This window comes from Lissotriton vulgaris, chromosome 3_1, assembly GCF_964263255.1.
Source record: "Lissotriton vulgaris chromosome 3_1, aLisVul1.2, whole genome shotgun sequence".
In the NCBI taxonomy this organism is placed as follows: domain Eukaryota; kingdom Metazoa; phylum Chordata; class Amphibia; order Caudata; family Salamandridae; genus Lissotriton; species Lissotriton vulgaris.
In genome coordinates this window covers 1,347,267,136-1,347,291,425 of record NC_141689.1, presented here as the reverse complement: position 1 = coordinate 1,347,291,425, position 24,290 = coordinate 1,347,267,136, and the positions used below count along the sequence as shown (strand labels likewise).

Sequence of the window (24,290 nt, the reverse complement as noted above, 5' to 3'; positions counted from 1 at the left end):
AAGACCCCCTCCAACCAAAAAGGACCAAACAAGACTTCAAGGCATACATGGTCACCACCCGTGTGGTAATTGTAACAACTGCCACCTCACCAAAAAAAGCTTGACCTTGACCTTCTCAAATGGAACACAATGGGAGCAACGTGTGTTCACAAATTGCAACAGCAAGAATGTTGTATATTTAATCACGTGCCCCTGTGGTAAAGAATATGTTGGTATGACAACAAGACCTGTTAAAGTGAGATTAAATGAACACAAAAGTAACATCAGATGTAAGAAACTCACTACCAAGATGTCTACCCACTTCATTGAACACCAACATTGTGTGAATGAGCTGCAGTGGACTGTTATTGAACAGTTACCCTCAGAAGTGGGCCTTTTGGAAAAGGAACAACGATGGGTGTTCAGGCTGGGAACTGACACAATGGGGCTTAACGACTCTATCCCTTGGAGCCTTCTGAGATAGTAATTGTCTCTGATACAATATACTGTCCGGATCCTAAATTATGATGCATATGGTTCATCTGGCTATTTTGCAATTGCTTTACCAGGCACACATGGCCTCCTTACCCTGCAACTGACATCATTCTGTATACTAACCATGTCAGTGTCTATCTTTGTTTCCTATTTATAATAGGTTATTTCCCTCTTTGGATAAATTCTGGGGTTTAGGTATTACTGGATTTTATACACCTTTCTGCAGTATTGTATGAATTGAATACCTATTTAATAACATTTTTTAATTTGTCCCTCAATATTGCAACATGTAGATTTTGCCCGTTTTACGAACTGAGGCCCGTAAATACACGCGTTTCCTTAAGGCGTGAGGCACTGCAGAATGCTCCTCCGCGTCTGTCCGGGCACAATGAGTAGCGTGTCTGCTTCACGCATGCGCGGTCGCCCTTTTCGGCCGCGCATGCGCACCTGACAGGCGGTAGTGCGCATGTGCGCCATCAGCGTTCAGTTAGAGCGCAGTACCGGACCTTCGGTGTTTGTTTTCCCGTATTTGGGCATACACCGATTCCAATTAACTAATTTACCATCACTAATTAGTAGGAGGGATAGTATATATATTAGGACCCTGACGCTACACAGGCTCACTTCATCGGAGCCGCGTTGAGGGAAGGCAGGCGAATTGCTGATGCAGTAACCGTGAGTTTATGGGTGTCAATGACTAGCATTTCCCTGCAGCCTGGTAGATTGAATATTGTGCCATGTTTCCAACTGAACCTCGTTCATTCATATTTTTAGGTCTTTTCTGAGCAGGAAGGAAGGATCCCCAATATACGCTTAGGCTCATGAGGTCTTATATTTTAGAACTCTAAGTAAGACTTTCTCTTTCTTTTCGTGTGCTCTTCTCAATCAGAGCAGAGAGTGATTATGTGTTTTGTATATGTGTGTGTGTCAGTATTGTCATGTCCACTTGTGTGCTTTTTCTTTTATTCACAGGGTCCCATTATTTTTGGTATGACCTGGTGATACTCAGAGAAGGTTTTTTCTTCTTCTCCAGTGATGGTCTTGTGACATCTGCATGTATTTACCTATGCATTTCTTTCCGCAGGTTCTTTCGCCAACTGGGCGCAACTGCTTTCGCAAAAACATTGTTAGGAATATTACACATTGTGGTAATTTTATTAATTTTTGAATACACTTTTACATTCTGCATGTGAGTAGGGGGAGGGTAAGTGCATAACCCTTGTCCTGAAGAAGGAGGCTGTGACCTCCGAAACATGTTGACACTATACTAGTGGTTTTTGATACCTTAACTCGTATCTATCTAACCACGCCCTGCACTTCTTTTAATAATACCAGCCGGGGATTAAATTAAAACATTTTTTCCTCCCACGTGCCAGGTATTTTTTAACTTTTCACTTTTTTCACCTCACCTCACTCACATTTCTGATCCTACACACACCCCCACACATAGTCCACTTCAAAGTGCTCCTGCGTATTCGCGAGTCGTAGCACGCCGCATCCCGTAGAGGGGTGCGAAGGCCCCGATGATGAAGCATGACACCAAGGGGCCTGTTGGTGTGTGAGGGGCATTTAAACAACACTGTGTGTTTTCCCATCACTTTAAGGATCACCACCACCTTGAGTGGATTCCACTTTGTTTATGTATATGTTCAGTCCTCTCCAGGGGAATCCTCAAATTCTGGGTATCTTTGGAATTCCCAGGATGTTGGAAAAAAGGATGCAAATTTGGTGTGGATACCTTATGTCGATAAAAGGTTAGTGGAGGCCTAAGCGCGAACTACCCCAAATAGCCAAATAAGGGCTTAGTATTCTAGGAGTAAAAGCCCTAGCAACCATGGGGTTAAAAACACAAAGACAACTAACAAAAAAAATCAAGACAAAGAAAAGTTAAAGAAAAGCACTGGCAAAGAAAAGCTTTGACCAAGCAAGCCATTGCACCGATGTGTGCTTCTTATTAGGTGCGCGTGCAGGTGTGATCAAGGGAAACTGTCATGACCCTTAGTGCACGAGAGACAATGTGGATTGACTTATTGCACCATAAAGTATGTTGTGGAGAGCCGAAGCAAAATGTGAATGACAGCTGAACAAGTAACTAGATGAAGGGAGCTGAACCGAAATCCCTCTATGTATAGCTGTGGTTTTTTTTTTTATTTAGGAATATTTCTATGACATGATGCTGACACATTCAAGAGTCAAGTTGTTTTTAAGTCAGATCTAAAATAATAGATCTAACGTTGAATGAAATATATACACTAATGTATATTTTGTTTTTTCCCAATCTGCGCACAATTGAAATGGTGCTTTGGAATTACATCTTGAAATTGGTACTTAATAAAAGTTAAATGTTTTTATTTTGTCTTCATACAACTCTTATAAGTAGTCTTTTATCATTGTGCTAGCATTGTTGGGGCAAGAACAACCAATTTAGTTGTAGTACTCTAATCCTCACCTCTAACAAAGATGCTAAGGAGAAGTAATGCATTGCTGTGTATAAAATAATTCTTTGTTTTTGTAGGTTTCTGAATGTGGATGGCCTGCACGCCGTGCTCCTAATTTACAGAATTTGTACAGTATTTGTAAAAATATGCATTTGTGGCTGAAGCAAGACCAGAAGAATGTTTGTATTGTGCACTGCCTTGTAAGTTGTGCGTTTTAATTTTTTTCTGATGTGGAAAAGTTGTTGTTTTGGCTTATAATGTAATACTTAGAATCAGAAAGCAATATACATTTAGACCATTGACGTCTTGAAGGGTCGATAAATGAGATGACAAACTTTGTGTCCGTAGTCATACCCATATCTTTCATGGTTGATGTAATGTAAGTTGCATATTGTTTTTCTCACTGACAAGTTTCCACTAAATGAGAGCACTATAGCATTTTTAAAACTGTTTTACTTTCCTTGGTTGTGAACAAATGATACACAATATACATCCAGTTAAATGTATCTGAGCAATCCAGTGTTTGTAGAAATGCACTGGAGCATGTACATGATTAACACATTTTAACTTGATTAATCTACTTTTTTTAGCACCTAGTCAACTTGAAGCTTTAAACTATGTAAAGTAAATGTTGTGTACTAGCTTAGTCAAGATAACAGAACACCAAGAAAGCAACCGTGACCCCTTAATTTTGGAGCTCTTACCTCCTGTCTTTTTTTTTTTAAATACAATTTTTTATTGAAATAAAAACAGAGCTTAGTCAGCAGTTCAATAGCATATTGACATAAGAAATATAACATAGTATACAGTGTAATCACATACATTTTGTATCCGCTAGAGCAGGGGTACTCATAGTACGGGCCGCGGGCCGCCAGCGGCCCGGCAAGCCTTCCGTGGCGGCCCGTGGAACTTGCAGATATTGTACCAGTTTAAAAGAAAAAAATTCAAGAGTGTCAGCAAACACCACCAGACTCGGAGAGGCTCTGCTCTATGGGGCCCGGGAGATTCCAGCCATAGAGTGGAGCTGCAGGGGCCTCAGAAGAGGTGAAACAGAACAAAGCCTCATCAACGAGGTAATGGTCTTTTAAAGACCTGTGAAGCGCACCGTGGCGGTTGTGTGCGCGCCAGGCAAATAAATGAATGAATTCAAAAACGAAGAATAAGGAAAGCCCTTGTCAATGACTGTTTGACTAACTCCCTCTTGACTTCACGAACTCACTCTTGCCTTTGCTAACTCTCTCTTGCCTTCATTCATATTCTTTTTTATTGGCTTTCCCGTTCAAGTAAATGTACGGTTTCCTTTTCAGTTTACGGACATATACGGTCTTCTGATTTCTGAGTACTCTGTGTATTTTCTTCCCACATATGCTTTGTAATTTTGCTTTTGAAGCTTGGCCTTTTTCATCGATAGGCGCCTCAGCTTTGCAATTTCGTTCCACCCTTTTTTGCAGTTGTAAGGCTTAGCTTCCTTAAATTTCCTAGCACAGTTAAAAACAAGTGTGAAGCTGTGTGTTTAAACCGGCATGTATGTTATATTCTTCATATTTGTATAGAGACTGCAAGTCCCAATCTGTGGCCTATTTGTTTGACAACGTTAGAGAAGAACGACTGGAATTAATTGTTCAGTTCTCAAAAACAAACATAATTTATTGTAGTGATTAATTTCAAAAAATGGCTTTATATTGTTTCCAGAACATAAGGGCTCAATCTTTGAGCAGTGCTTTGTTTTTATTTATGCTTGCAATGTTTAAATCATTTACCATTTTACTTCTATAACCCGAGTTTCTGGTTTTTGTCATGTTTTACATTTTTGCATAGGTGAATGTGTTCTTGAGCTTGGGGAGGGCGAGGGCGAGGGAGGGAGAGAGTCAGGGGTGGGCGAGAGAGGGAGAGAGAGGGAGAGTCAGGGAAGGGAGAGTCAGGAGGGGGTAAGGGAGGGAGAGAGAGGGAGAGTCAGGGGAGGACGAGGGAGTGAGAGGGAGCGAGGGAGGCAGACAGAGGGAGGGAGGGAGACCGAGGGAAACAGAGGGAGGCAGAGGGAGGGATGGAAACAGATGGAGGGAGACAGAGGGTGAGAAGGAGGGAGACCGAGAAAGAGAGAGGGAGGGAGACAGAGAGAGAGAGAGAGGGAGGGAGACAGCGAGAGGGAGTGAGACAGAGAAAGAGAGGAAGGGAGGGAGACAGAGAGAGGGATGGAGGGAGACAGATGGAGAGGGGGGGATGGAGAGAGAGAAAGAGCGAGAGGGAGGGAGGGAGACAGAGGGGGAGAGATAGAGGGAGGGAGACAGAGAGGGAGGAAGACCGAGAGGGAGGGAGAGAGAGGGAGGGAGACAGAGAGAGAGACGGAGAGAGAGAGAGAGGGAGGGAGAGAGAGAGAGGGAGGGAGAGAGATAAAGAGAAGGAAGGAGGGAGGGAGGGAGACAGATGAAGGAAGAGATAGAGAGAGGGAGGGAGACAGAGAGAGAGTGAGAGAGATTTGTGTATGCTAGGTCTGGTGGCTCAGTGGACAAAGAGGTCCGCTGCAGGGGCCTGTGTTCAACCTAATGGTCACAGTTTTTTTTTTTGGCTCTAGCCCCGCCCCCCCACTCACTGACCCCGCCCCCACCGTTGCGGCCCTCGGACACAAACCACACTGTAAATTTGGCCCCTGAGAGAAAGTTTGTGAGTACCCATGAGCTAGAGACTCGGTGTAAAGGTCTTGATCTTTCCACAGCCGTGTCAGCAGTAGCAGAGCTGCAAATTTCGCCCCTATATGCATTCCAATGCCCCCACTTTTTGTCCCATTTTTTGGGGCAGCCCCTAAGCTTATAGACGGTCTTTTCGGCTATCATAGATCTGTCCATTTCCACCACCCATCTCACTATCAGCGGACGTTCTGGAGTGCCCCAATTCATTGCTATAGAGCGTTTTATTAGGAGACATCCCAGGGCCAGCCATTGGTGTTCTATCTGTCAGATCTGTCACCCCCAGACATTGAGGATCCCTCCCTTGGGTGTCAGTGGGATTGGTTTCCCCAGCGCCTCCGTCATTTTCTTGGTTGCCCCGGTCCATAGGAATTGAATTAGAGGACACTCCCATAGAGTGTGATAAAAGGTACCCGTCATGCCACAGCCTCGTAGACACAGGTCATTAGGACGTCTGCCTAGCTTAGCCAATAAGGGACCTGACATGTACGTCCTGTGCAAAATATTGAGCTGTATCAAGCGGAATAGGTGGTTTATCGCCAATTCCCGTGGGGACATCAGCGCTGTTAGCCAGTCCTCGTCCTCTAACTGTTCTACGTCACTCTTCGATTTGTCGCGCAGGGCCGGAAATGAATCGGTAGGTTATTGCATAGCTTGCGTTACGTGCATGAAATTGCCTTGGTCAGTAGAGGTTCGGAGAGTAATCTTACTTCCTGTCTTAATGTCAGCACCAACAGTGCTCTAAATCCTTCATAACATTTATATCTCCAATAAATATGCCATACTAAAAAGTGAAGAGTTTGAGCAAGGCTCTGCCTTACCCTTAAAAGTTAACTAGGGTCGGACTGGTGCAGAAAAGTGGGTTCAGTCACCGAAATAAGTGACACTCCAATAGCATACAATATAACTAAAAAAGGCACCCACATTTGCAAATCAAGTCAGTTTTGAACATGCAAAGATGCGCTGTATAGGGGTTTTGGAAGGTATGGGAGACTGGATGCATTTCTGTTTGTTGCACTCAATGTTTGTGGTAATATCAGGGAACTCAACAGTAAACACCAGCTCACCTGACCATAAAACAGGCCCATGAACTGCATAAGAAAACGTCACATGCTGATTTGTCAGACCAGCCCTTCGTGCACAGCCAAATTGCCCTTTAAACCTCCTTCCCTGTAACTAAATTTATTACTATTTCAGGTTGGTAGATTTCTTAAGCCTACAGTTCCACCCTCACGTATAATTGAACTGTGCAGTATTTTAGTGCCTTTCCTAACAAACCTTTGAAGAACACATAACCGCAAAAAGGAAATATGACAAAATATTACTGAACGAGAAGAACGCAGGATGTGAATATAGCAGATGGCAAGGTCGTCTCAGGGCAGTGAGGACCAGAGAAGCTTGTACCTTCTGACGTATCATTGCAAACACCAATAAACAAAAAATCCTAATACCAAAATCGTATATAACAGAAGATTGCTGGTATGCATACTTTTCATCCCTATATCCAACCCCCATACCCTAAGAAGAGCATGACTTGCATTCAGACAGAATGATAATCTACTTCTGCCCCAACTGTCAACCTCTCAACAGATGCTTTTGCGACCCACTAGAACACTACAATTCCATCCATCGTTGACCATCTAGATCCCCGGAAACTTACAAAAAATAGATACTCCCTACAGCTCCTGGTTCAACAAATATTTTATTACAAATATTTCAATACAGGAAGAGGACAACTGGGAGCAACAGTAAGACTGTGGAGAACAGCACCCACCCCAACCCACTTTCATCAACTTAAGAGTAGAAAGTTGAAAATATAAAAATCACATTTAAAAAAAAAAAGCCGTATTCTTTCACAAAGCACTAGACAAAGCAAGAAACTTCCCCAAAGAACTGTTCAACATCATTAAACAACAAACCTCAAATCCACCTAAACCAAACCCCCATGTCTCCAAAGAGCACTGCAACAATTTCGTGACATTTTTAAATGACAAAATCACGAAGATTGAACTATCCCTGGACCACCACACTCTGACATCCACCGGAAACTCTCCCTTCAGCATGGAAGAAACCAACACACCTACTTCCTTGCCAAACTCAAAGGTGGTGTCCTCCCACCCGGAGCCTGATGATGGCAATACCAACCCAGGATCTCCCTTAACTCTCAAGAACTGGAGGACATTCAACACGCTGTCGGAGGAAGACATCTCAGATGATCGTGAATACCAAGTCCTCCTCTCACCTAGCTGATCCTCTTTTGGCCTTTCTGGCTAAGAACCTCAACCATGCCCTAAAACCACTCTAGGCCAGGATAATAAATAGCTCCCTGAGCAACTGGTTGGTGCCCGATTGCCTCAAATTAGGACAAGTCATTCCCTTGCTTAAGAAACCAGGTGCGGACTTAGACGACCTCAACAACTTCAGACCTATTTCCAACCTTCCCATTATGGACAAAATACTTGTGAAATGTGTTCTCTCCCAACTCAACCAACACATTGGCTCAAACAATCTTCTCGACTCACTACAATCAGGCTTCATAAAAGGATGTAGCACAGAAACCGCTCTACTGAACATCACTAACGATATACACCTGACACTGAACAAGGACAAATGGTGCCTACTCATCCTCCTAGACCTATAAGCGGCCTTTGACTCAGTTGATTATAAGTTGCTTCTAGAATCCCTCCAGAAAAGGATTGGAGCGGACGGCCTGGTCCTGAAATATTTCTTCTCCTACCTTCACAATCGTTCCCAACAAATAAAAATTAACAACTTGTCCTCTGACACATTTACTGTAACTAGGGGTGTCCCCAAAGGCCCAGTCCCCTCTGCTACACTCTTCAGTATATACATGGGACCCTCACATCAGTTCTCAAACAATCAAGCATCCTCTACCACTTCTATACAGACGACATCCAGATCTCTCTAGAAAAAAAAACTCACTTGAAGACCTACGGAGACTAAACACCACTGTCATAAAAATCCTAAACTGGCTGTCACGCAACCACCTGAAACTCAACCAAGACCAATCAGAAATCCAACTCCTGTCCAATAATGGGCATAACACCCAGGTCCAAGAGTGTCTAAACACCACTGATGCTCTTAACTGCAAACCGAGGTTATCTAAATCCATCAAATCCTTTGGGATATACTGGGACCCACCCCTGAGCATGAGCCAACATATAAATAACTTGGCTAACAGAGCATTCTACAACCTAAAACTCCTCCACAAAATCAAGCCCTTGCTCCCCCCTAAACAATTTAAAAACTGCCACCCAAGAGTTGATACTGTCACTCTGACTGCAAAATCACACCTTTAAGAGCCACACTTAATGCAGCAGCAAGGATAGTCACTGGAGCAAAAAGACACAATTACATCTCCTCTTCTAAATGACTCCTAAACAAAGCCTGTTGCTATCAAAACAACCTGCCCCACTCACAAAGTCCTGCACACTGGGAAGTTAACATACTTTGCTTCCAAATTAGTCAAGGCATATTAGACAAGAACTCTGAGGAGCACCAAAACTCTGCTTCTCATCCCACCCAAAAAAAAACCCACAAACAAAATGCCCTCTCACGCTCCTTTTTGGGCAATGCCCCCAAAATCTGGAATTCCATCCTATTTCATAACCGAACAAACCCCGCCTTCATGAGCTTTGACAGACAATTAAAGGAGCTTCCCTTTAACCAACTGTAAAGTAAGCCTGATTTTGTTTCGGATAGACTTCTAGCCGCAGATTCCTCACCTTTTGAATATACCTGAGGCATCAGGCTGGATTGGATTGAGAAACTTTTTCTTTTTAGCAGTACTACTGCGCAACACTAGGTGGGGGCTGTCTAAGTCCACACTGATGCCGTTCCGCTCTTCAAATGGCATGCAGAGCCTATAAAGCCACTCTCACGCATTGATTTCATGCATTGTTCCAACATTCTCTTTTGTTCGTCTCACCTTGGACTGTAGTGTAGTCCCAAAAAGTACCATGTCATGCAGGACCTACGATGATTAAGGATAACATATACTGTGTGTCTAATGGCAGACTGAATCTGTGTAAAACCCCGCCAAATGTATTAGCATATGGTTCGCATTAGCTAGCTCGCAGGGCCACTAGAATCTCCTGTTTTCAGAGAGATTAGTTTGTGCAAATTTAGAATACAATAATTTCAGACTTGTGGAAACAATATATTACTTTTCACTCAGTCACTCGTGCTTGCTTGTTTTTACTCTGAGAGATACAGAGAAGAAACAGTCGAACGTGTTTACAATAAGAAATTATTATATAGTAATTCTCATGTAGAATAAGTGCGCTGTTACAACTGTAACACGGTAACAGAGATATAGAGCCAGCAGTACAGTGAATAAGAAGAAATAGTATTGTTCTACCATTTTGCAATGGTCACAAACCTATACATGTATATAGAATGCATTTATAAAATAGTGTGTACTCCTAAGATGCCTGTCTAGTCGTACCTAAGTGTACCCACCATGTGAGTTGGTGCGAAAGAGCTAATAAGCCCAATAGCCTAGAATCTAAGAGCCAAGAATCCCGCTAGGATTTATTCCAACCCCATACCTGAATAGTAAGTGTGGGGGACTTTGTCCTGGTCTCCAGTTGGACACCCCGCAAGGGATGGTTAGACGACTGTCAGCTGGAGCGATGTCATGCCGGAGCAGCAGCGTCTTTAGTCAGTGTGTCGGCCTAAAAGTCTCAGGACCCTCCTGCTTACTGATAGCAAGAGATGCTGTATTTATACAGTCTATGTGCATGTGTTACCCATTGTTCAGTATGAGGATGACTTTTTGGGATTAAACCTTGTGCGTCGATGGGAGAGATGAAGTGTACCTCCTGGAGAGTGTACTCATCCATTATTCATATGTGCTAAGAATGACAGCTTAGCAGTATCGATCGGGCAGAACCCACCCTCGTCATGAACTAGGTGAAAGGTTTAGTCCATAAAAAGCTGAAGACCTTATAAGGCGCTATGTCCATACAAAGCAGTCTTTCCTTGAACTACTGCAAGCATACCTAAAAGGCCATGCAGTGAGATAGAAAGTGTGAATTTGGAAAAAAAAAATATTTCGAGAGTAAACGAAGGGAAAGGAAAAGTTCCATATTTGTTCCCAGCACGTAGTGACCCAGATTCAGATTAAATCTCCTGATTGGGAGACAGAACATTGTCGGTGCCTGCTGTTGTAGGAGACAAACATTGTAGTACCTCGCATAGGACGTGAAGTGTGCATAGATGTAACTCCTCGTTGCCGGAGGCTTGCATATGGGCTTCCGCTGCTGAATTTAAAACCTTTGTGTCAATGTTGGAGCTGAAATTTAATTGTCAAAAAAGGATCCTACAGTTCCTCAAGGAAAGCATATGTCAAGATGGGAATACGCCGGGGACAGAGTCGAGGATGGGACCGCAGTGGTTCCAGCCTGGAGTCTAAGTCCGCTGGTGTCTAAGTCAGAGGGGTCAGACAGATGTCCAACTCGCATTCGCTTCCGTAGAACAGGCATCGGAAAACAGGTATGACGCAGTCCTCAAAGACTGGTCTGAAGGATAGGAACCAAGAAGCACTTGGTTCCCGTAGGCAAGGTGCACCCAGATGCTGTACCACGCGCTCACTGTAATATCTCTCCAGGAGAGCTTTTGCAATCTTGCTGGTAGATGGTGCGTCCATTGCGAAGCAGGTAAACGACAATCAGGATTCCAGCTACAGCGAGCAGGATCAGAGGTAGACCCTTGGAAATGCTTCCAAAAACGTAGTGTATGAAGTTAGGAATAACTCCAGAGGATTGTTTGGACAGTGCTAAGGAATCCGGACCCTATGGTCTTAAATAGGTGTATTAGTACCAGTATCTCTGTTGAGGTCCTTGCAACTTGCAGTTCAAAGCTTTCTTGAACGGAGGCTAACGGCACAGTTTCCTGTAAAAGCATGGCTTTCATTCTGCTCAAATCATCACACTATCAGCAAAACATTATGCAAAGACCATACTAGCGCCGCCCTTGGCTGTATTTGTCGGATGAAACAATACCTGCATACAGCAAGTAACACTGGTGTTCATAGTGACCAGATATGTAATGGCTGGAAGCATGCCACAAAAATCTTGATCGGCCAGCTTCAAGTAGCTCCCGTTCGAAAGTAGCTCAAACACTGGCGTTATCACAGCAGCTGGTATTCCTTTCATGTGGCAAGACAGATTCCAAACTGAACCATTGCAGGCTCTGTGTAAAACAATGTCTTGGCATATGAGAGAACCGCTTAAAGCGTTCTTGCAGTTTGTACCACTAAGAAACACTTCCCGGTCCCCACTTCGGCAATAAATGTATATGGTAAATCCCAAGATTTCTTAAAGTAAAGCAAAGTGTTTTACCACTGTAAGTGTTGAGGTTTGTAGCTAATCTAGACACAACTTCCCAACCCTATAGGATGTCACTACCCCTGGATATTCTCTGTACATATCGTGGGTCTGGCCTATGTAAACGAAGTCCCTCGGTGATGTGCAGGAACCGTTTATGATATGTGTTTGTGTCTAAGGGCCAAACCACTCACTCCTTCCAATTGGGGGTCTGATCTATTGTACTTTAGTAGTTGATAACAATACAATTTGTCATAGTCTGATGAACCCTCCAACATTTCAGTATTAGAAAATGCAGCAGTTTTTTACAGATTAGATAACATGTTATTAACTCTTTCAGTGTCCCAATCATCAGAAAATGTACTGGAAGTAATGAAATCACTTTAGGATATTTTAAATACATGATTAATTTTTTTAAGTTCGGTCGGTCTGAATATGTTAAAATCATTTGTCCCATACTATACCATGAGGTATAGGAACAGCTGTGATGTTCACTGATGACAAGTCTCTTTGTTCACGATGTGATGATGTGTGTGGCTTCTGGAGGATGTTGACCTTTCGGGCTGTGGAATCTCGTTGAAGATAATGTCATTTAATAAGCATGCTAAAAGTCCATACTAAACCTAGCCATAAAAGAAAAACATTATCCCAGAAATTACCCAGAGTTCAATCCAAGGTGCTACCAGGTATGTCTTTTGAAGAAAGAGAAGAAAGTTCTTTAATTCTTGCTTGAATGGTGTTTTGGCTGGCGTAGTTTCCGGCTCACTTGGATGCAGTGAAAATGTATCAAAGTTAATGAAATAGCCAGATGCTGTTCGATCAATTGTAGGAATTGCATCGGGATTGGTTGAAATGTTATTATCCTCTCGATGAGGCAAGTTGATGTAGATGTCTGCATTTGGCCGAATTGCAACTTGTGAATTATTCTATTTTTCGTTTTGAATTTGAATGTTCAGTTCAAGTGGAACAAGTTCAATAGCATTGTTGCTCAGTCCTTCATTCCTTACAGGTGGCTCTTCAAACGTGATGAGTCTTTCTGTTTGAACTTCTTGGATTGTAGCTAAAGTAGGACGTCTGCTACATCAGAGACCACTAGGCCTACTGTTTAGTATCAGCCACATAGTGTGGTTTGATTAAGTCGATTGAGACTAATCTTTTCTCCCTTTTTCCGGCAAGAGGCGGAAGCAGCACAGTTCTTGTTTTATGTACTGCAAGGACTGATATAGGTTTTCTGTAAGAAGGTCCAAATTCCTATTTGTCCGCAATTTTCTCTCTGACCTGATCCCCGACTTTGGGAAGCCAGTCAGGGCTTGCTGTGACTACCTTGACTTCTTCAGTGACGGTCTGTTTTAGATGGACATTGCTTCGTTTCGTCCTGGATTCTTTTAGATACTGTAAAACAGCTAAATGATCATGGATATCAAATGGTTTTTCATCCGCCACTGCACCTTCACAATCAAGATCAGGTACCCATATTTGTGTCCCAAAGAGGACATCACATGGAGTGACACTTCTAGTGAGTTTCTTGGCTGGTTGTTTAATACCTGCTGGACCCCATAAAGGTGTATGAACCAAGTACCGCCCTTGCCTAATACCCTAGCTGTTAACGACTGCTTTAAGTCCAGTTTTTTTCTCCCCACAACATAATTTCCCTCAGGATGATATGGAGATGAGAACCGCAATGCAACGCCCATTCCTTCCATGGCCTCTTCGTAAGCCCGAGAGGTAAACGCAGGGCCGTGGTCAGAGTGTAACGTGCAAATTGCGTATGTACCGATAAAGACTTGCAAATCTTTTATAACAGTTCTAGCATCAGCAGAACGCTGAAGCCATAACCATAGGAATCTTGATCAGGAATCCACTGCCCCCATGATATATCTGTAAACCCCGTCCATTTATAAGGGGCCACAGTGGTCCAAGTACACACATGCAGGAGGTTTGTCTGACTTCAGTAATGGCATCTGTGACAGACGTGCAACAGTGGAGCCTTTCATCTGCTGGCAGATGTCGCATTTTAAGACATAGTTTGCTTAGATAACCCTGGCCACTGATAGCGCTGTTTCAGTAAAGAAATAGTCGCTGTAACGCCTGTGTGCGCAGTGCCCAAAACTTTGTCTGCAGCTAATATTAAACCTTGCCTACGATCCATATTTGGTATTACTCTATTCCCCACTCCATGAATCTGAGCATATGGAATGTTTTGTGCATCTAACTTGTAGGAGTATTTGAGTGGACATTTTTTATGTACTACTGTGCCTCCTATATCTCAGTTTATTCCCGTCTTTGAACGAGTCAGCGCAGACACAGAAGCTGTGCGAACAACCCTCTTTGTGGCTTTATCAGCCAATGAATTCCCTTCAACGTGCACACCATCACGTTGATGACTCAGTGTGTGGATCACATGAGTCCTCGGTAGCTCTGATTTCAATTCCGCTTCCTGTTCCCATAGCATTTTGTGCTTTATTTGTGCCACCTTTTGCATCTTTAAACCTGTTTTGTTCCCAGTGTTGTAAGTACTCATTGTACGACTGTACACAGTAAAAGGAATCACACATGATTAGTGTGGGCAATTCTCGATCCGTATTTACAAGTGCCAGTAACAGTGCTTTTAATTCTGCCAACTGAGCTGTGCTGTCTCCTAGAGATTCCATCTTTGTGCAACTAGGATGGAGCTTGCCATCATGCATGCGACCTTTTACGATTGCATACGCAGAAAGAATATTGTTGCTTACTCCCTATGACCGGTTGACTTCGGGAGTGGGTGATGTGGTGTTGGTGGGGTGCAGCCCTACGGGGTCCCCCTCCTTGACCCACGGTGCCCCGCCTCGCCACAAAGCCCTACGGGGTTCCCTGTGGCGTCGCAGGGTGTCACCGGGACTGGGGCTCGTCTTCGGGTTCCCCTCGGCCTTCTGGACAGGCGGATGCCTTCCTAGAGGCCAAGCAGGCGCCGGTCTGGCGCCAGCGGCTTTCTTCCTCGGGCCGTATGGCGCCGCGGGTTGAGGCCGGGCGGGGGTGCCTCCCCACGTCCCTCTCCACCGGCAGTGGGCCCCTCCGGGGTCGTGCTGGCGCCGTTTCGCCTCGTCCTGCGCAACAAGTGGTTGTGGAGGTGAGCCCGACTCCTCGGGGGGACGCAGCGCCGGTGGTGGAGCCGGGCCTGGTAGAGGACGGTCCAGCACGCGTCGTGGTCTCTCCGGTGCCGATTCGGCGTTGGTGCGTCGGCTCTTCGCCAGGCGTTCCTTCACCTCCGGACGATTGCCGCCTTCTGGTCTGTTCCTCGCTGGAGTCCGGTTGCCAAGGTACTTTCTCTCCGGCGCCCCCTGGGGCTAGCTCTACCGCGGCCGCGAGTTCCGAGAACGTGGTTCCGCCCCTTGCGTGGCGCCGTCCCTGCGACTGACTCGTCTTCTCCGGAGGGCCCTCAGGTTCCCACTCTTCGGTGGGGTTTCCGTCCATTCTGTGTGGGCCTTTCCTTCCACTCGCGGGGCGTGGGGACGGGAGGCTAAGCTTGCAGCCTTCGCCCACAGAAGATTTGCTCTCGCCTTTGCGCGGTCCGTCGGCGGCAGGCGCGCCTTTGTCCGGGCTATCACCCGGGCTGCCGGGATTTTGCAGATGGGCTTCCCGATCGCGCAGGTGCCTCCTGACCATTTATTTGAGGTTCTCCACCAGTGCTCTGGCGGGGAGCCCTTGCTTCTGTTTGAAGCGTCCCTCCATGATTCCCTTTTGGGGGCCTGGGGACACCCTGCTTCGGGGGACCCGGTGCCTCAGCCATTGCTTTGCCGCCAACGCCCGGCTCTACATGGGCCTGCTTGCCTTTCTTCCCATCCTTCCACCCAGGGCCCTGTCCTTTAGGCTGCTTTTCCATCTTTGCCCCCGGTGTTGCTCCCACTGTCGCAGGAGGCCCGTTGACTGGACTCTTGGGGGCGTAATGTTTTTGCCTCTTCGAGCACCGCTCTGCGTGCGCTCAACATGCTCTTCTGGCTTCGGCTACAGCTGCCCTCTGGGATTCCTCAGAGGCCCTTGTAGCCCTCTTTGCCACGGATGGAGCAGGGGCAGACCTGCGGAACCATGTGCTCGATGGTCGCAAGTTGGCGTTGTACATTCTGCGTTAAGCTTTGGATGTAGCGGACTGTCTTGGCTGTGCTACGGCGTGTTCAGTCGCCCTCCGGCGCCACGCCTGGTTGCGAGATGGAGTCTTCGCTGAAAACATCCGGGGAAACGATTGGCCGATTTGCCCTTTGACGGAGTCGTTCTGTTTAACACCCACGCAGATTCTGCGATTCAGCGGCTTCGTGCAGGCCTCCGTCCTCCTCATCCTTCGTAAGTTTGGTGGTAGGTTCTGATGTGTTCCTTTGGAGACGTTTATCCCTTGCTCCGTTGGGGCGCGGTCTTTGTTTTCAGTCTGGTTGTGGTTGCAGCCTGCCTTGGTGGCCCTTCATTGGCCTTTCTGCGCTTGGTTGCTGGTCGGACTTTCGACCCTGTGGTGGTTTCATTCCGGTTCTTCTCGCGACTCCTCGAGGTTACATATGTGTCTAATTTTGGTTAGAGTGGGCCTTTGAGGTCAAATTGTCCTCGCTGTGCCTTCGGCTGCTGGTTTGGCCCTTCATCTTTTTTGTACGTTTGGCTGCTTGTTAAACCGCCTGCGGTGCTGTCTGTGGTCCTTTAGGTTTTTCCTCTGCTGCAGGATTTTACCCCTAAGAGGTTTTTTCCCCTGGTATTGTTTGGGGACGTGTCCCAACGCAGGTGGGGTACTTGTTGACTATTGTGTAGTTCTTTTTCTCCGTTGAGCCGCGGTGTCTGCCCTCTCGGGTTCCTTGGTTCCTCTGGCCTTCTTTTGTGTCGGCTCTGGTGAGCCGATGCCCCGGGTTCGTCCCAGGTTGTGCCTCTGGGCCGCTTCTTTTCTAGGTCCTCTTCTTGGCCTCTTTTGACTTAGCTTGCCTTGTGCTCTACTTCTGTTGGCCTCTACCGGGGTTCCGGCGGTGCACTGTAGTGGTGTGTTAGAATCGGGGGTCTCTGGTTGGCACAGGTATGCACTTGTGGCAAATAGGGACCCTCTCCTCTAGTCAGGGTAAGAGAACTACTCCTTTAGAAATAACCCTTGCTCACCCTCTAGGTAGTGTGATGCGAGCAGACAAGGGTAATCTTCATGGCGATAGTTAGTTAAGCATTTATGATCACATACAGGAAACCCACTGACCCACCACAGACGGACACCAGTCGTAGAATTGTATCAAAAATACATAGACATGCAGAATTATCACAAGACCATATAACGTTTAGCGATTGAAGGCCACCAGATTTAAATAGGCGATTGTTCTTAAGTGTTCTTGGTTAGCAAGATACAATGACAGGGAAAACAAACGTTGCGGACCCTGGATCTGATGCGAACTCGGGAGTTCAAGTGTACCTTGCGATGAGTGTCCGAGGCGTTTCAGGCACGGCTACTGGGGAGGGCGGACCCGGGACGAGGCCAACGGTTCTCCAGAGGATCTATCCGGCTTGGAGCCCCCTCGAGGTTTGAGGCGGGTGAGCGAGACGATGTGGAGGGTGGTGGCGATCCGGGGTCTGATGCAGCTCACGGGGCGAGGCGCCGTTCAGGCCTGCGGGGTGTACTACATCTTAGCACGTCAGGTCGTACCTGTGGATCTGTGTGGGGCATCGCGTTCTCGGGCAGACGGGTGCAGCACCGGGCCTTCGGTACCTCAGTACGGAAGGCCTTTCTTGAGGTGCGGCACAGCCTTGGTATGCAGGAGGGCAAAGCGAGACAGTCGGGTACGTGACGACGTACGGACCGTCCGAGGCTATCAGATGCGCTCCGTGCAGATTCTGGTGGGAGAAGAGGAGAGGTGCACAGCGTGCTCCATAGCAGGCGAGGTGACAGGAGAGCGGGCGGCCCGGCTCTGAAGCGGAGAGCGACTCAAGCTTGAGCGGGGCTCTCTGCAGCGGGGCGACCAGTCTCCGAGCTGTCTCGACCTTGGAGGGCGAAGGCACCCGAGTCACAACTCCAGCAAGGGAATAAGAACTAAAGGCCCAACAGCAAACAGGCACAGGCAGAATAGAACCCAATGGTCCTGGGGTTCCGTTCAGGTGGCAAGCTTGTGATCAAACCCTTGGAGATAGTTTCAGGCACAAGTCTTCAAAGTCCTCTCCGTCCTCAGGGAAGGGGTTTTGGGAAGAGAAACAAAACAGAGAGAAGAGACACCGCAGACTCTGCTACCAGGACCTGCCGGGATCTTACTTGCAGAATCATCTACTTCTGTCTGTTCTGAGTGAAAACAACATATGCACTATATCAGTAATTATACCAATGATTCAGACAATCATAGATGTGTTATGCTAACAATGTTAATCACCTGAAATAGCGAGAACCTCCTGTACTTGGTACTATGTCGTTCTCAACACACTTGTTCCAGTAACAGGTTGTCATAAATCATCACGCTACAAAACGCTAATTCTGATAGCTACATCTGCCAGTGGATTCCTCACCTTGTGAATATCCCCTTGCGTCAGCAACATTCGGAAATTCTTTTTGTAGCTTCGCGCCGACGTGGACTTGGACGTCATAGAGACACGGCATCGCACGCGACTCCGCTGACGTCACAGACGCCCATAATAGGCCCACGCCGGCGTGATGACATCAGTTACTTTTTTTCCGCGTCGTCGACTCTTAACGGTTTCGGGAATCTCAGTAGCCAACTGGTGACTTTGTTGCCTTAATATTTGCTTTCTGCTTCTTTGTTTCTTGTCTCTTCGCAATGTCGACAAGGAAGACCGGCTTCAAGCCCTGCAGGGAGTGCGGGAAGATGATGTCCATAACTGACCCGCACCAGGACTGCATTTGGTGTTTGAGCTCTGATCACGATGTGGATGGATGTTCATCTTGTCGGAAGATGAACCCGAAGGCCCTGAGAGAAAGAGAGACCAAACTCCTGGTAGCGAAGCTGAAGGCTGGCAAGGGAAAATCTTCGAGGTCTCGCTCTCGAAGGTCGAGATCGAAGTCAAGATCCAGATCTCGAGAGGAGTAGACTTCGAAGTCCCCTTCAGACCATGCATCGAAGTCGAGAAGGAGACAAAAGAAGAAGAGGCATGAGTCCCGATGTCATTCCGGTAAGGAGTCTGGGTCGAGGTCGCTGAAGAAGGTACGTTCGAAGGTGGTCACGCTTGATGTCTCGGATCATGAAGGTGAGGCCTCACCTGCGGAGTCGCAGGTACAGTCGCCGGCTCCGACTTTGAATCCGTCTCCGGCGCCGTCCCCGACCCGGGAAGAGGAAGAAGTTCAGGTGGATATGTATTCTGCGCCTGTCGAAGAGCCGACTCCAAACCTTCCACATGATCAGCCTGAGGGTTTTCAGCCACCCTTTCCAGCCCCAGGCCAGGACCCATCAGCATTTTTAAACTCAATGTATTGCGTCTTTTCAAGGGCGTGGTACCCCTCTGGTACACCTTCGGGTCCCATGGGTCCTCTGGCCTTCAATTTAGGAGTCCCTCACTCCTATCCTCCTGCTCCATTCATGCCCTATAGGCCGGCTCCGTAGCCACATTGGCAATTCCCGGCTCCGCCGAGGTCGTCGACGCCGGTTCCGGCGTCGCCCGCTCCAGATCGACCTCTAGAGCATCCCATTGGGCCATCGAATTAGATATCGACGTCGATCCCGACTCTGTCGGAGCCGTTGGTGGATCCGACTGCGAAGCATGTAAAGGAGAGGTCCAGAAGGGAGCCACAACGCCTTTTGGAAGAGCAAAGGTATATAGAATCACATCCTGATATGGAGGAAGGTGACCTGGAGGAGGACTGTTTTGAGGATCTGGCTGACGCTGGTAGCTTGGATTTCTCTCCAGAGTGGGAGTTGCCATCAGGCTCAGATGCACTTTCAAAGGACGTCCAGCCCTATCATGTAGTGATGAGGAAGGTGGCAGAACTTCTGCAATTGACTTTACCAACAGTGGAGTTTAAGTCCAATCTTCTAACAGAAGTTTTGCATTCACCTAGCTCTGTGGTGGAACCATTGCTTCCGTTTAATGATGCCTTAACGGAACCTATTATGGAGGTGTGGAAAAAAACACTGTCAGCTCCTGCAGTATCTAAGAGTGTGGCGAGAAGGTACAGGGTTGCACCTGAAGACCCTGCTTTTCTGACGACTCATCCATCACCAGAGAGTCTAGTCATTCAAGCAGCCTGTTCCAAAAAGAATGTGAGTGCCTTTCCTCAAGTGCCCGGTGATAAAGAGGCAAAGAAACAGGATCAGGTGGCTAAAAAGACCTTCTCCTCTGCAAGTATGGCATTGAAGTAAACTAATGCCACTTGCCTAATGGGGAGGTATGTGCATGCCCTTATGGATACTATGCGTACTTTAGCTCCTAAGAGTCCTGATGCCAACAGGAAGGATTTGAGGAGGTATTATCAGATGCACAGGCTGCAACACACCAAGTGATAGAGTGGTTTGGACACTGCAGACTCGGTGGCACGTATAATGGGCACTGCGGTTGCCACTAGGAGATTGGCTTGGCTGAAATCTTCAGACTTTTCGGCAGATGTTCAAGCGGCTTTGCTGGATCTGCCGTTTGATGGATCTGGTCTCTTTAGCAAGAAAGCTGATACGGCCTTGAAGAGATTTAAAGACAGTAGAGCAACTGCTAAATCTTTAGGTTTCCAGATCAGAGGTTCTTCGGCCAGGAGGTTCAGAGGTTTTGGATGCTCTTCCTTTCGGAATTACCGACTAGGTCAGCAGCAGCAGCAACAGCAGCAGCAGAATCCCTTGTACAGATCTTACAGGAGAAAGCAAAGAGCTCGTCCTCGTGGACGTCAGGCCTCTTCCTCCTCCACCTCCTCCAACCCCCCAGCCTCAGAAAAGCAGCCCTAGATCCGCCATTCGGGATAATGCGGGTCCGGTGGGGGGTCGGCTTACCCACTTTCTACGGGATTGGGAATCGGTTACATCAGGTCTTTGGGTTCTCAATCTCGTAGAAAATGGGTATGCCCTTCCCTTTCGGGAATTCCCTCCCAATTACCCTCCTTGCCAAGGTTTTTGCACGGAGGAACATCTGTTGCTTTTACAGGAGGAAGTGCAGACTCTATTAAGAAAGGGTGCGATAGAGGTGGTCCCAGAGCAGGAAAGGGGTCAGGGATGCTACTCCCAGTATTTCCTGATTCCCAAGAAGGATGGCAGACTTCGTCCAATCCTGGATCTCAGGATCTTGAATCTTCATCTAAAACAAGAGAAATTCAAGATGCTCACCCTTGCTCAGGTTCTTGAAGTGCTGCTGGAAGAAGACTGGATGGTGTCGCTCGACTTACAGGATGCGTATTTTCACATCCCAATCCTGAAGTCGCTCAGGAAGTATCTCCGTTTTACGGTGGAGTCGCAACACTTATCAGTTTGCGGTCCTTCCTTTTGGAATTACTACTGCGCCTCGAGTCTTTACCAAGGTGATGGCGGTGGTGGCAGTATATCACAGAAGGTCGGGGATTCCAGTGTTCCCCTATTTGGACGACTGGCTAATCAAAGCGGATCCGTCGGAGAGAGTGCTCCAACATCTGCAAGAGACAACCCAGTTGTTGTACAGGTTGGGTTTTTCGATAAATGTACCCAAGTCTCACCTGGTGCCCTCCCAGCGCATCCTGTTCATAGGTGCTGTACTGGACACAACTGTATGTCGTGCATTCCCTCCTCCTCAAAGGATTCGCGACATTCAGAATATGATTCCTTTATTTTTCAATGGAGCGGTCGTTCCAGTCGTGAAGGTCCTTCGCCTGCTCTGTCTGATGGCTTCATGCATTCTGTTGGTCAACCATGCACGCTGGCACATGAGGGCACACCCGTGGTGCCTCCGCAGGCAGTGGTATCAGCACAACGGAGATCTCAGGGAGTCAGTGAGGATCTCCAGAGAAGCTGCAGCGGATCTGTCTTGGTGGGGCGTGGAAGGCAACCGGTCTCAAGGGAAGCCTTTTCAACTGCCTCCTCCGGTGGCCACAGTAATAACGGATGCATCCACTCTAGGGTGGGGTGCTCACCTGGGGGACCTGGAGGTCAAAGGTCTTTGGTCTCCAGAGGAAAGGTTGCTTCATATCAACCTTCTGGAATTGCGGGCGATACGTTTGGCGCTCAAGGCCTTCCTCCCTTCCCTTCGTGGTCGGTCAGTCCAAGCCCTGACGGACAACACGACCGCGATGTGGTACATCAACAAGCAGGGAGGAGTGGGGTCGCAGTGTCTCAGCAGGGAGGCTCTGCGGCTCTGGTCCTGGATTCAGGACCATCAGATTTGTCTGATGGCAAATCATCTGGCCGGAGTTCTGAACGTTCGTGCGGACACTCTCTGTTGGCAATTCTCTGCCGACCACGAGTGGAGGCTTCATCCGGAGGTAGTTCACGACATCTTTCAGATGTGGGAAACTCCTCGGGCGGACCTGTTCGCCACTCACGAAAATGCTCACTGCCCGTCTTTTTGCAGTCTCCAGTATCCGATGCAAGGAGCCTTGGGGGACGCGTTTCAGTTGAGTTGGGGAAGACAACTCCTTTACGCGTTTCCCCCCCATACCTTTCATTCCTCGGGTTCTGAGGAAGATTCGCCAAGGCGGGGCCCAAGTCATATTGGTCGCCCCGGATTGGTCTAGAAGGGTGTGGTATACAGATCTTCTCCACCTCTCCTCTCACCCGCCACTCCGTCTCCCTCTCAGGGCAGACCTCCTCTCTCAGATGGAGGGGCAGGTTCTACACCCCCACCTCCAGACATTACACCTTCATGCCTGGAGATTGAACGGAGCAACCTGAATTCCTTTTCTCTCCCACACTATGTGGTGGATGTCGTATTATCGGCTGGCCGTGACTCCACTAAATCCATTTATTCCTACAGATAGTCTAAATTTGACACCTAGTGTGGAGAGAAATCCGTAGACCCTATGAAAGCCCATTCATCTGATATCCAATTTGCTCTCTCTTTGGCGCAGCAAGGGCTTGCTGTTGCCACAGTCAAGGGTTATCTCTCGGCCTTGTCGGCATTTCTATGTTTGCCGGACCAGCCGTCCCTTTTCAAATCTCCTGTAGTTTTAAGATTTTTGAAGGGTCTAACTAATAAATTCCCTCCTACTCCCTTTATTGTGCCTCAATGGGACTTAAATCTTGTTTTAACATACTTGATGGGTGCTCCCTTTGAGCCCTTACACAAGTGTCCTATGAGGCTTTTGACTTTTAAGACAGTCTTCCTCGTTGCAAATTACCTCGGCAAGGAGGGTAAGTGAGCTTCAAGCTCTTAGTTCCAAGCCCCCATTCTTTTTTTTTTTTTTTTTGGAAAACCTTTATTATATCGTTCAGCACAAGATACAAAAGTAGCCCTGCAACAGCAGGGGCCGGTACCACAGGTAACACAGCTATTCAGCCGACAACCCATGGGTCCGGCAACGGTAAAAGATAGACGGTGTATCGGAAACATTGCGAATCAAGGATATGAGAAGGTTTCATTTATATATTTAAACCCCCCCCCCCCCTCAAAAATGAGATAAAGAAGAAAATACAGGATATCCGGAGCTACACACTCGGAGGTACAAAAATGCGGGTAGGTGTTAAAGGTAGTCGTGAATCAAAATAGATCAACAATATAAATGCAAGCGCCAGTTAGTTCCCTAGGAGTAAAGAACAAAGCTACCTATCTATCATCGCAGCCACCCACCCCAGACCCCGCCCACTCATCTACTTCAGGATAAAACTGAAAGTTATCGCTACCGAACCCTGCAAGTAAAAAAAAAGAAAAGGGGCCATAGAACACAACAAAGGCAAAATAACAAACCCCCCTCACACCCCCCACCCTGCTGCCCCACAATGGCTACGGCCTACCCCACTAGCAGCGCGCCTGTCGCCCAGAGGAAACCCGAAAGAGAGAAGAGAGAGAAGAAAAAGGGGCCATAGAACAAAATAAAAGGCAAAATAACAAAGCCCCCCACCACCCTGCACCCCTGCAATGGCTACGGCCTAACCCACTAGCAGCGTGCCTAAAGGGAGAAAGTAGCGGAGGAGGAGAAACAGAAAAACACACTCCCGGACTCCCCTATCCCCCACCAGATGCGACCCCTCGGAACAAGTTCAAAATAAATGCAGCGAAATACACTATCAATCCGGGGAAGCACCAAACCTACCACCCGACTCCCGCAGTAAACAGGTCACAATCCCAACAGCAGAGTAAATTGTTGTCCCGTATCCTGAAAAGCCCCACAAGTTAACCCTGGCCAGTACGAATATTCACTGGAGCACTTATAACCCAGGCCACAGCAACAGTGAGAGCGATAATGCTTGCATGAAAATTCAAGTCAATATGAACAAGCCAAGTAAAGGATAAGAGTTCACAATCCGCACAAAGCA

General features: G+C 47.2%; 1 protein-coding gene across 4 annotated transcripts in view; it reads left to right on the top strand.

Moving 5' to 3' along the window:
• Nucleotides 1–24,290, top strand: part of GAK (cyclin G associated kinase) — a 1,908,861-nt gene that overhangs the window by 930,493 nt on the left and 954,078 nt on the right. For all 4 annotated transcript variants that reach the window (XM_086961822.1, XM_086961820.1, XM_086961821.1 and 1 more), the window contains exon 14: nucleotides 2,990–3,112. In XM_086961822.1, the coding sequence (XP_086817948.1) occupies nucleotides 2,990–3,112 (123 nt within the window). The remainder of the gene's footprint in view (nucleotides 1–2,989; nucleotides 3,113–24,290) is intronic.